Source organism: Ictalurus furcatus, chromosome 22, assembly GCF_023375685.1.
Source record: "Ictalurus furcatus strain D&B chromosome 22, Billie_1.0, whole genome shotgun sequence".
Classification (NCBI taxonomy): domain Eukaryota; kingdom Metazoa; phylum Chordata; class Actinopteri; order Siluriformes; family Ictaluridae; genus Ictalurus; species Ictalurus furcatus.
In genome coordinates, this window is record NC_071276.1 from 16,046,224 (window position 1) to 16,059,505 (window position 13,282).

At 40.3% G+C, this 13,282-nt stretch overlaps 1 protein-coding gene across 2 annotated transcripts in view; it reads right to left on the reverse strand.

Moving 5' to 3' along the window:
* cacna1ba (calcium channel, voltage-dependent, N type, alpha 1B subunit, a) overlaps positions 1–13,282 on the reverse strand; it is a 137,920-nt gene that overhangs the window by 60,093 nt on the left and 64,545 nt on the right. For both annotated transcript variants that reach the window (XM_053610569.1, XM_053610568.1), the window contains exons 8-17: positions 11,476–11,591; positions 7,816–7,905; positions 7,233–7,316; positions 5,517–5,735; positions 3,499–3,611; positions 3,166–3,278; positions 2,785–2,916; positions 421–493; positions 227–344; positions 43–110 (exon numbers count right to left, since the gene is read on the reverse strand). In XM_053610569.1, coding sequence (XP_053466544.1) covers positions 43–110; positions 227–344; positions 421–493; positions 2,785–2,916; positions 3,166–3,278; positions 3,499–3,611; positions 5,517–5,735; positions 7,233–7,316; positions 7,816–7,905; positions 11,476–11,591 — 1,126 coding nt within the window. The remainder of the gene's footprint in view (positions 1–42; positions 111–226; positions 345–420; positions 494–2,784; positions 2,917–3,165; positions 3,279–3,498; positions 3,612–5,516; positions 5,736–7,232; positions 7,317–7,815; positions 7,906–11,475; positions 11,592–13,282) is intronic.

Sequence of the window (13,282 nt, forward strand, 5' to 3'; positions counted from 1 at the left end):
TGTGTGTGTGTGTGTGTGTGTGTGTGTGAATGGATCAACCACCTTAGTGAGTTCCTGTGCGTTTGCAAGGTTGTCGACAGCAATAGCCAGGAAGACGTTAAGAAGAGTGTCTGAACAGACGTGACTTAAGGAAATAAAGCACACACGGTCAGCACTGATACCACGCAGGTCCGACCTGTCACGGGGTTACAACGCGGTGCTTGTTTTTCCGCCGAGAGAAGGATACAGTTTCCAAACAGCGTGAGGACGATGAAGTAGACGGAGGAGAACATGCCACTGCCCACTCCTCCCTGAGACTCAATCCCATGATACATCACTGCATTCCAGTCTTCTCCTGTCAGAATCTACAACAGAGAGCACGTCTCTGACCAGACCTGACCCGAGAAAAACGAAACATTCGACTGTGGATCCAACTCTTACCTGGAACACCGTCAGAATTGCTGCTGGGAAAGTGTCGAAGTTCGTTGTCGGGGTCTCATCTTCAAAATTAAACCTGGATTACAGAGAAAAGCAATCACTTTTAGGTTACATGTAGAATGTTTAGTGACAGGATAAGCAATATACTGTAACACTTAAAACTCATTTACAATTATTACTATCAACTATCTCATTTCAGTTACTCAAACCGGGAACCACCGTCTGCTCCAGACTTCCAGGCCTCCTTCTTGTCCATTTCGCTTCAGTTACCATTAAACCATTGAAAAGAATGCTGAATAATAAATTGTTCTACACGTTTCAAATGGCCAAGACACTATTAAAATGGCCTAGGATCATCTCCGCACCTTTACCTTCATAAATAATGCAGGGAGCTATAAAAAAAAAAAACACGAATATGTCATGAATATTCATTATCACACTCCTTCCCCTCACATGGCCCTGGGAACAGTTACCAAGGGTATAGAATCGGTTAACGCATTTGTCTTTATGTGCTTATTGTGCGTTGCTACAATACAAAGCTTGACATTACATTAGGAAACAACATCACTTTTGTCACAGGTACACTAAACAACATATTATTTCAATATTTCAACATAAATATTTCTGGACCTTTTTATACCATGACAACATCAAGAACGTGTATATATATATATATATATATATATATATATAAACACTCAACAAATTATTTTGTTACAAAGTACTGAGAATGTTTCTTTCTTTTTAGGGGGAAAAATGTGCAAAATGCAATTATTGTTAAATGTAAAAAATGTAAAAAAAAAAAAAAAAAAAAAAAGTGAAAAATGTAATTATTCAGTTATAAATTAAAAGGTGAGCATCCTCTGGACCTTTTCCTGGAGGAGAAACTGACTGAAGTGAGTAGTTACTAGTTCCCCTTCCGATAAGCACAATCTTCCTATGAGCACCTGAACGCAGCATGAGGATGTTAAAATTCTTCCTCAAATAACAATTATAACCCCCCCCCCCCCCCCCCCCCCCCAAAAAAAATCTACAGGCTTTAGGGAACTCCTATGTCTTCAAAAGAGGAAAAGCACATTGACATTGGCATTTTGATCACATGCCAGAATCGACTGTTCTGTAACTTTCCTCGGCCTCGACTAGCGGGAACTATTTGTTTATGCAAGTCGCCGATCGTTACGGAGGATCGTGTCACTGGATGTTTACACGTTTCAGACGATATTTACCTTGTGGCAAAAGTGCACACAGGCAGTTCCTCCGTTACACTGCTCTATCAATAATTCATAGCAGAGAGAAACCAAAACCAAAACGGGGCTATTTTTTATTCATCCCAATGGAATCCATTCCAATGCTTGTCACACACACACACATACACACACACACACACACATACACACACAAAACCTTGAAGCTAAAACCACAAACTACAAACAATTCAGCCTTGGTAGAAATCCTTTAAAGAGAGAATATGGCCAAACGTGGCCCTCTCAACAGAGACGTGTTTGCTGTCTGAAGTTGAAAATTGAGAGAAATTTTTCTAAAATGTTTAACCAGGTTAACTTTGTTCAGTGCTCTTGTCTAGATCATCACACACACTGTGCTGTTATTTAGTGAACTCAGATAGACTCGTTTATGGTTTCCGTCACTGTATGAAAATCTATAGAAATGGACAAAAAGACGTTGTAGGGCTAAAAACAGCTCCATCTTGAATTCAAATTCTTTCTCAGGCAGAATGATGTGTTAGAGGTCAAAGATGGATGATAAAGTTTTTCTAATTGTATTTATTCTTATACAGTCTTATTCTGCTATTTTATACAACTTTAAAAAGTCTATTATTATTATTATTATTATTATTATGATGATGATGATTATTATTAGTAGTAGTAGTAGTATTAATAAAGTAAAATATCAGAAATAAAGAAAAAATCTGTAGTCACAATAAACTAGTAAAATAGACATGTTTTCAGGTCCTGAAAACATGTCAGTTGGTTAATTGGTGACTTCAAACTGTCTGTATGTGTGAATGAGTGTGTGTGTGTGTGTGTGTTAAGGGTGTCCTGTGATTGAGTGACATCTCATGCAGGGTGTATTCCAGGGTGTATAGACTCATTTACGGCATTGGCAGACAGCCTTATCCAGATGGACTTACATTTATCTCATTTATACACTTGAGCAGTTGAGGGTTAAAGGCCTTAACCCAAGGGCCCAACAGTGGCAGCTTGGTAGTGCTGGGGTTTTGAACTCACAACCTTCCAATCAGTAGCCCACCATCTTAACCTCTTAACATCTTTTGAACGAACGAATGAATGAATGAATGAATGAATTAGTTTCCAAAAAAATAAAGCAAGAAGGAGTGTGAATACTCACTGTCCCCCAAAAAGCTGCATTCCGAGCAGAGCGAACACCACAATGAAGAGAAACAGGAGGAACAACAGGCTTATGATAGACTTCATAGAGTTGAGCAGAGACACCACCAGGTTCCTCAAAGAATTCCAATACCTAAACACACACACACACACACACACACACACACACAAACAAATACATCACACCCAAAAAGCTTTCAGTGAATCAATACAGCTAGCATGCTTCCGAAATAACTTTGTTTCCGAAAGGGAATACGTCTGGGAAGGAGTCTCAGAAAACACAATAAATCTGCAGTGGATTATAACATGGAGGCAGCACTCTGGAAACGGACATCCGCCCTGAAATACGACACCAGCATCAGGGATATTTCTCTTTTCTCACTTTGTAACCTTGAAGATCCTCAGCAGCCGCAGAGCTCGTAACACGCTGATGCCGAAAGATGCCCCGGGTTTAACTGCTGCCCATATCACCTCGAAAATACTCCCTACGATCACCTGGACATAACAGAGACAGAATGGACATACATCCTAATTCACTCACGAGATTTGTGCCCGTTCTTATTTCTCATACTCTGATACTAGTGCAACAGCAATTCCCCAAACGTGCATCTGAAATATATTCTGTGGTGCTTTATCACTACTCAAGGCAGTAACAGCAGTGTATGGTATTTCAGAGGCAATTCATCACAGTTGTTTGCGCTGAGGAGACACTCACGCCAAAGTCGAAACAGTTGAAGGAAGAGTGGAAGTAGCTCCGGGGGCCGAGGCCGTACATCTTCAGACTCATCTCAATCAAGAACAGGCCCAAGAATACAAACTCGGCCAGATCTGTAATACCATATGGATCATTTCATACATTTCAAATGTAGCTTTAAATACGTTGAGAACAAAATAATACAAAAATTTAAACGGGTCATGACAGGTCATGACATTCAGTAATTTATGACTTAATCCATCCTGTCTTTGACCCTCTGACTGAAACGATATTTTTTTGTGTCCTTTACCACAACAAGACTTCAACGTAACCACGTGCTGCTATGATTGGCTCACATATTTGCCTATGAATTAATTATCAACGCCCCCTGCCGTAACACGTGCGGAAGTGTTTTCGGGCGATTGAGCACCAGTGGGCAGGGCCAACGGTGCGATGATGTAAAAGTAGGTGTTAATGTCTTGCTGTAGGGGCAGTCATATGCAAATGTATTTGTCTTTGTGACATCACAAATCCCGTCACAACCAAACGAACCATTTTTTGGAGCTCGGTTAAATAAATGCTAATTTGGTACCGAGAAGGATGTATTAAGTTATGAAACCTGCAGGACGTTTTAATGGTACAAAGACCTCTTGTATGTCATGACCCCTTTAAGAAATTAATTCATCAATAAAAGGTCCACAATCCATAAAATAGAATAAATAGACAGAAAGTAAAAACTTTGGTTTTGTGTGTTTGTGGTATTGAATAAGAATTTGGGTTTTGAATATGCGTGAGTAGGTTTTATCCCAGACTTAGACATAAATCACAGAATTATTTTACACTTAATTAATTGAATCCCCTTGTACACACAAATTAGCATGCGCTATGTCATATCTTAGTAATGCAGTACATTTCAGAGAATTTTCCATTTTTATTTTATTTTTTATTTTTTTATTTTTTTGGGGGGGGGGGGGGTTCCCTGATTTAGTCGCGGCCAATTCCCACCCTCCATTTAGGTCACCCCATCACACGACAGCTACCAGCCTCTTCTTTTCATGCAACGTCACAGGGCAGCGTAACACACTCGGAGGAAAGCGGTATCCGATCTCTCCTGCATGCGTGAGCCCACAGATGATTGACTATTGTTGCTGATTGATACGGGGGAGAGTATTCCACCCTCCTCGAGAGCACGGTCGATTTGGGTCGGCTGTGGCATCATTCGATCTCGCGAACTCCGGACTATCTTTTCTGAACCCAGATTTTTTTTTTTTTTGTTCTCAAACATTAAAAATGAATTTTGAAAATGGTGTCGAATACCGCATGGTAAGATGTTAATAGTAAAAGAAAAATCCAACAGAAATCAGCTCATCTGTATCTCTCTAGCTTAATATGATATAAATATACTCTAAAAACGTGCCCATCTTTTGCCTTTGCTTTTGGATCCTCTCACTTGAGATCCTCAGCTCTGCAGAGTCCACAAACCCACGCACATCTTTCCTGACATATCTGTTCTAACGCTGCCAGATTTCACACACCGCCTTCTTCAGATCAGGTCTGGAGACTGAGAGGGTCATGACAAAACTTCTTTTCAAACTATTTTTTTTTTCCTGTTGATTTTGGCTTAGGTTGAATGTTGGATTGCGGTCTTGTTACATCCAGGATACACCCACAATGCATTTCTAACGCCTTAGAGTTCTATTTTTTGTGGATAAACTGTAAAACAGAGGTACAATTTCTTTTCCAGAAAAAAAGTTTTTTTTAAAAAGCATGGGAGATGCAAACTTTTGCCCTTGCCTATACGCATATATTTGTATTTTATTCAGATTACACTAGGATTAGACTTGGGCAAATCAATTTCATGGCAACAGCCCCTGCCAGAGTAGCTAGCTAGTAATGATACCTCACTTCTAATATGTATTCTTTACACTAACTTTCCACAGGTTATAATAAGTGGGGTATCAACACAAATCCACACTGAAAAGGAGGCCTCAGACTGAGAAGCACTGTTTTATAATCCACTAGGGGTAGTGTGTACTCACAGAGAGCGTAGGTGAGCCATTCGGGCTGGTCGTAGTGCACTATAGCCACACACAGCGTGTTCAGGCCCACCAGACACAGCACAGTCCAGTAGAAGCCCTGAGACTTCACCATGCGCCGGATGAAGAAGCGCACTCGCTTTTCTTTCCTGCGCAAATACGAAGAGCTCTCGTTCTTGCTGCTCTTCACACTAGCCCGAGCGAACGGGGAGCCCTGGGGTGCTGAGTATAGAGAGAGGGAGGAACAATTACACAAATCCGAGCGATTCAATTCATTGCTAGAGAGTTAGAGAACAATCTTAATAGAGCAGAACAGAATATAAACACGACTCCAGACATGCTCCGCCCCCTCACTCTGGTAAACTGGTGTAGGTGTCTAGACCAATTTACATATTGGAAAATGATTGGCTCTTAAATTTTATGATGCGATAACACTTGCTTCTTCAAATCCCCATTAATTCCCCTAAAACATTTCAACATAAACATGTAGAAGTTGATGCAAATAAATGAAATGAAATAGTATTTATACTGTATAGCGCTTTTAACACTGGACGTTGTCCCAAAGCAGCTTTACAGAAATCCGAATCCAATACAAACATGACAAATTTCCCGAAATATGACTAAACATCTGGAAATTGGGTTACAAAGATGCAAAACTAATAAATGCGCTCTAAATGCTGACTGATGAAGCGGCACGGACAGTGTGGAGCTCCTGACCCGACTCCGTGTCTGCCTCCCAGACCTCTATGCTATATTAAACCCTCAGTAACTCAAATTAAACTCAAATGTCAAGGCCGGGTGTGAAAACAGAGACAGAAGTGAAAAATTGGCCCATTAGCATCTCATAATTCGCCCTGGGAGAGACGAGGAATAATCATTTCAAGGGCTATTTTAATCTGGAAATCTGACACAGGAGAAGCCTCCGAGGCTGGCTAGCCCCTCGATCTCGCCACCTACACACACTTTTCCACCACCTCATCTTTGCTTACTATTCTCCCTCACACTAATTGTTCATCAAATGCTAAAAATGCTAACTGATGGGTGCAAAAGTTGACATTAGAGTGCCATGAATACTACATTAATACTATTACCCTAATACTATTTTCATGTGACATCCAGAAGATGATGAGTTCCCTCTTGGGCCTGGTTCCTCTCCAGGTTTCTTCCTCATGTCATCTCTAGAGGGTTTTTCCTAGCCCTGGTCTCCGCTGGGTTCCTGATCATACATCTAGATATTTCTAGATTTTTTTTGTAAAACTGCCTAGTGACAATATCTTTCGTTCGATTAAAACTGAATTGAATTTACGGAAAAATAGATATGATTGAAGCCACTATAGCAGTCTGAAATCATAAGCTGCACCTTTACCATATATAAAGTAAGTCATATGTCAGTACACTGGAAATATCACAGTAACACACTTCTTATTATTGGAGCTAAATTACAAACTGGTTGAAGGATATTAGATCTTTTATGGGAAAATGGTCATGTTTGTTAAAACTTGTAGATGCCACTAGAGATGTGTGCAAGATGTGCGTTTTTTTTACATCCCACGCCCACCTGCTCCTGCAGAAAGCTTGACCAATCCACACCCGCTCCTGAAGTTATTATTTTAGAGTGTACCAGCCCACGATATGACTTTATTTTTTGCAGGATCCCAGTCCTGATGAACACCTCTAGATACCTCTTTACAGATTCTAGATTCTAGGCCCGACGCTTACCGACTGATGAGATGTCCGTGAAATGATCGTCCCCTTCTTCTGCGTTGATGAGGTCATTCTTGCTCTTCTTGGATCTTTTCAGAACTGAAAACGAGACGCACGTGTGAAAAACTGGAAGGGCCAGAATGAGAAATGAGAGTCTTGGAACGGAAAGTGGATGAGTCAAAACATCTGAGATCTGTGTAACCGCAGCCAGAAAAAGAAAAAAAAAACACACCGAGTGTGAGAACCCAAATACAAAACATAAGCGACAAATCAAATCCCACTGAAGCCAGACATTAAGTTAAAAGCACAGAAATATACAGAATGCAGGTGGACAGATTCATTCAGCATGAGCTGAGTCATCAAACTGAGGGCACTTCAGCACGATGGTTGATTACTAACATAATCGTTTAAAAAACACAATCACCGAACCAGCTGTTCTAAAAAAAAATAAATAAAAAAATGGTATTTGTGAGTGTGTATGATATTTAGTAAAGACAAGCTGTCACTATATAATAATTGAAATAAGGTATTACAGCAACAACACATTTGTAACATGCGCTGCAGCCAGATTCATAACAAAATAATAGTCAGTTCCAACCTGGGTTGTTGCACTTCCTTTTGTACCAGGCACCATCCAGTGGAGACTTCTCCTCTGCGTTCTTGTCCTCCTCAGCAAGCATGACTTCTTCTGAACAGGGAGAACAAAGCACATTAACATTCAGGAAGGAGCATAAGGGTTATGACAGGGATGTCATCGAGTGCAATTTCTTTCCACCCAGTTGAGCAGACCTGTAACTGTCAGGTGAGATTCTGAAATCTTGGAAACATCGCATTACTATTACGTCCTCCAGGGCCAAGAGCCTGGGACATCTGGGCCAAGAGCTTGTGCCCCGGGTGTCATTTTAATCTGAAAATGGCAGGTGTTTAAGCACCAAGGGAAAGATACTGAGAATATACTTTACTTTAGCTGAGAATAATTCTTTAAGAAAGACCAGGCTGATAAATCTCCTGTGAAAAGGTAAAGTGGCTCAATGCTAAGCAGCCACATTTAAGGTTTTCATAGTGTTATATACCCTTTGAAAAAAGGGCTCCTCAGGGGTTCTTTGCTTATTGAAGCGTTCTCAGCTTCTCAAAGGGGCCCCTCCCTGATAAGGGACCTCTTTGTTGTAAGGATGTGCATTATATAAAACCTTTATTGGTTTCCCTTGACTAACAAACTAAAGAACCTTTAAGAGTGCTGGATGACGTTTTCTTTCGCTAAGAGCGTAATCATTTGGCGATTATGATTTAGAAAATTAAGCATTGTCTACGACCCCAAGCGTGGCCCACAGTAAATTTTTTATCCTGGAGTTATAATTTAGGCTTAAATTCATATTGATATTCATTTACATTCAATAAATGTTCTGATGTCTCATTAGAAACTACTCTCTATTTATTTATTTAATATTTATTTTTCAGAGTCTGTCGCACTAAAAGTACTTATATTTTCATTTATTTTACCAGGGAATTCCCACTGAGAGAATCTATCCGTCCATCCATCCGTCCATTTTCCGTACCGCTTATCCTACATAGGGTCGAGGGGGGCCTGGAGCCTATCCCAGGGGACTCAGGGCACAAGGTGGGGGACACCCTGGACTGGATGCCAACCCAACGCAGGGCACAATCACACACACACATTCACACACCGTTGACAATTTGGACATGCCAGTCAGCCTACAACGCATGTCTTTGGACTGGGGGAGGAAGCTGGAGTACCCGGAGGAAACCCTCGAAGCAAACACAAGGAGGGGGCAGGAATCGAACCCCTAACTCCATAGGTGCGAAGCAAACGTACTAACCACTAAGCCACCTTTTTTTTATAAAGTGACCTGACCAAGAGATTTTTGACAGGGGTTCAGTTTGGAACCCTGACTAATAAAGAAACCCTCCGTTGGATGGAACATTCCCAAGAGGAACAAACTGGAGAACTTGTAAGTGTGTCAAGTGCAATTTTATTTTCGTAAAGAGTTTGAGCCAAAAATGTTTTAAAGAAACACAACCATCCATATATAATGCTTGTTTCAATTTTGGCTTGAAAGTGGTCCGGCTGTAACTTCTGTTTCCATCATGCTTGAGATACAACCTCATCAAGTTTGAACTGTGGCTGTGTTCTGGCAGCCAGATATAGATTAATCCATCACCGTTATTTCATGGCAGTATACGGGCCAGATGAAAGTGGTGAGCGTGGGACGGCACCGGGCCATCACTCAGTTGCTGTCTGGTTGGATTTGGATTCTGATCTTGGGACACCTCAAATCTGTCACCAAAACATATTGATTACAAAACCACGTCACCTTCAACGTCAAGCTATCTGCAATAATTACATTCAATTACAGGAGTCTGTATGCAGTTTACTGGAACGTGGCTCATTTCATACTAGAAAAGCTCTAAGCTCGGCTACCATGACAAGAGCAGACTGGCAATTAGTCCTCCAAGTCAATTAAATCTCCACAGAGCAGGTCTGGTGGGCTGCTGGACGACGACAAGCTCCATGCTGAGAAGTGGCTAATTAGCTCTTACGCCATTACAGGAAAGTTTTTTTCTTCCATGAATCGCTTGTATACTTGGCCTTCACAACACAATGTGAACAAATCTGCTTCTTACTCAGTAAGGACTTACAGCATTAATACGAATTGCTGTTTAAAGGATAAAGTGATTAAACCGATTAAATGATGCTTAGCTTAAACTTAATTAAACTGAAAAGAGGATTCACGAAATGACACAGTGACTTGAGTGTCTCACAACTTGGAAACCCAGAGTAAATGACACATGTCTAGGAAAGAAAATAGACCTCTTAGAAAGATCTGTGCAGTTAGAATGGGAAACTGCTCTCGGGTCGGCACTGTTTATACTAACAGCTCGGTAGGAACTACATTGTTCCTTTGTAAATTCTTGGATCAGAAACTTGCTGCCAAGGACACACTCTTTTCAGAAGGTCGACATTTCTGTATTATAAATTCTTTATGCTAATATTCTGAGATACTGGACTTTTGATTTCCATGAGCTGTATGCCGTATTCATCAAGATTAAAACAAAATAAAGGCTTGAAATATTTCACTTTATGTGTAATGAATCTCGAATATATCAAAGTTCCACTTTCTGAATTCAATTATGGAAAAAAAAAACAAATTTTTCCACGATATTCTCATTTTGTGAGATGCACCTGTATAGCATACGGTTAGCTTTTTATTTCTAGCGATTGTATTTAGGCTTCAAACTTCATAAAAGTTGTGTGAATTTGTGAAAATTATCTTGATGGACAAAACGTGTTAGTATTGTAAACTTTTATTGATCACAGAGCTTATTTTTCGCAATAATCCAAAAGCCTATGGGAAAATCCTATTAGGTTTTTGTCGAGGGGAACCAGAGTGATGCTAACTTCCGGGTTCCGGTACAAAATTACGTCATCCCTGCACCTCTCTATGGCTGTGGTCTCTGGGTTGGAAGGATGCCATGACTCTCAATCCCCTGTCAATCACAGTTGCACTAGCCAATCATGGGCATCTGTGAGCTCATGTACAGTATGTTGAAGAAGGCGGATAGCCCTTTCCTTGGAGTGTGTTACACTGCACTGTGATGCAGCAGTATGTGTTATCCTTCACCCTCCCTGGTTGATAGCAACTTTACCCAGTACAGGATTATAACGTCTTTTAACCATACGGATTAATTTAATTTGCTCTGTGGTGAGCAAATTACCATGAAGAGCTCAAGGACAGGGGAAAAAACAGTGAGACAGCATATTTCCCTACAACAGCTAGAATATATGCTACGTTCAAACCAGGTTTTCAACATGAATGTCCTTTTTTTTTGACAATTCATGAGTCATGGAAACTAGCTTGTGCTAGTAGTGTAATTAGCATAGTTTTAATCAGACTCATGAAGTCAGAGTCTTCTGTTTTTAACATTTTACCAACAAATCTGTGGAAAACGTTGATATTTTCAGTGGTTTTGTTTTGTTTCGTGGTCTCTACACCTTTACATCATCTACATATTGTAAAAGGTGACATGCCTATATGCTAGCTAGCTAAATCATCAGCTTTAGCTTTCATCAGCTAGCTTTTTTGCTCAGCACCTATATTTTCCAGTTGCCTAGCAACAGTGTTATGCCACATTAAATTTAATTGTCTGAATGATGAGCTTTGTAGTGAACAGGAGTGCAAGCATTGTCTGCCAAGTGTACCTCACACACACACACACACACACACACACACACACAAACCTGCTTTGCAGATCCACTCCAGGTAGCCGGTGAGCTCTCTTTCAATCTGCTGCTGTCTGCGCAGCTTTAGGAACTCCTGCCTCTTTTCCACACGCTCCCGCTCCTTAGCAAACTCCCTGCGGGAGAAACACACACACACACGCTTAGAAACACAAAAGCATCAAGGGAAAACTATTACCATGTAGTGTGTGTGTGTGTGTGTGTGTGTGTGTGTGTGTGTGTATACATAGTTCGGTGAGTCACCCTAAGCAAAAAAACAAAGGTAACTGCTGCCAGGAGAACTTTGTATATTATGGAAGCCCTAAGAGGCCATGTATTATTATTTTTCTTTCTTAACAGACATAACAAAATAGTTGTTTTCTCATGATCACAACCTAATTTTTCTGTGTACTAGACATAACAATGTGTTGTTTTTATTGTTCTGAGGCAGCAAACGCTTAGTGCGATCCCGCAGCATCCTGGACGAACAAATTCGTTTTTACATTGAGGGACTCTGTCAAGTTGCAACAGCTCTATGTCTATCAGTGATTGACGACTTCCACGTTAGTGTCCGACACATGAGAAGTGGACACTCCACTCTCTTAATGCAGAAATTTATGTCCATCTCTACAATTATTATGTTTATGTTAGCGAAGACGGCAACGTGCGTGCACCAACAGTTCACGAGGCGCGAGATTTTCTCGTGATAAAATGACGTAGTGAGAAAGCGGCTTTTTCTTATGTCAAGATCACGAGAAAACGAAGTCGTTATCAGGAGAAAACTAGAAAGAAAAAATAATAATGCATGACCTATTAGGGCTTCCATAGGGAGGGAGATAGAGAGAGAGAGAGAGAGAGAGAGAGAGAGAGAGAAAGTATGTGAAAAACTATTGGCACCCTTCATGAAAATGCAGTTAAATGAAAAGCCTGTAGTGAGTAGCACCTTGCATTGAGACTGTAGTCATATTTTAACACCATAATCAGTCCCTCCAGGATTTTGAGATTTTGTGATCACAGAAATGAATGCAAAATCAAGGAAACATGGTTTGGGCCAAGACATGTCATGTGATGTCATCACAACGCGCATTCAGCCAAAGCCCTCTTCGATTCACGTGTGTCGAACATGAGTACAGCTAAAAGGCCTCATTTACCAACAAATATCAATGTGAAAGACTGCGCAAAACTATCCAGTCTGTACAGGATTTCACAGAGTTTTTTGCTTGATTTTGCTGCTGCTTTTTAAAAAATTTGTTATACAACTTGAAGAGTTTTTTGTGCTTTTTTTTTTTAGAAAACTACTCGAATTGGCGAAATCGCAATCGCACGAAATTGTTTCTGTTTGTCTTTCACAGTGATGTTTGTTGGCAAATGAGACCTTTTAGCTGTACTCATGTTCGACGCACATGAACTGAAGAGGGCTTTGACTGAATGCGCGTTGTGATGACGTCACATGGTGCGTCTTGGCACAAATCTGCAGAAAATCTGTGGTAATTTTGAAAAACTGCAAGCTCCTCTGAATATTGCGAAGTTTGCTTGATTTTGTGTTCATTTCTGCGCTCGCAAATTCACTAAATCCTGGATTATTTCGTGCAATTGTAATTTCGCCAATTCAAGTAGTTTTCCGCCAAAAAAAGCACAAAGTTGCATCACAAATTATTTTTTTGAAAAATGCAGCAAAATCAAGCATTTTTAGCAGCAACAATCCCCAAAAAAATTCCACGATATCCTTTACAGACTGAATAAAATGTAACCTAATGCCCATAACCGAGTAGTTTATAAATAAATATAAACATAAATATTGTTTTGTTTCGTAGTTGTGCTTCACGGT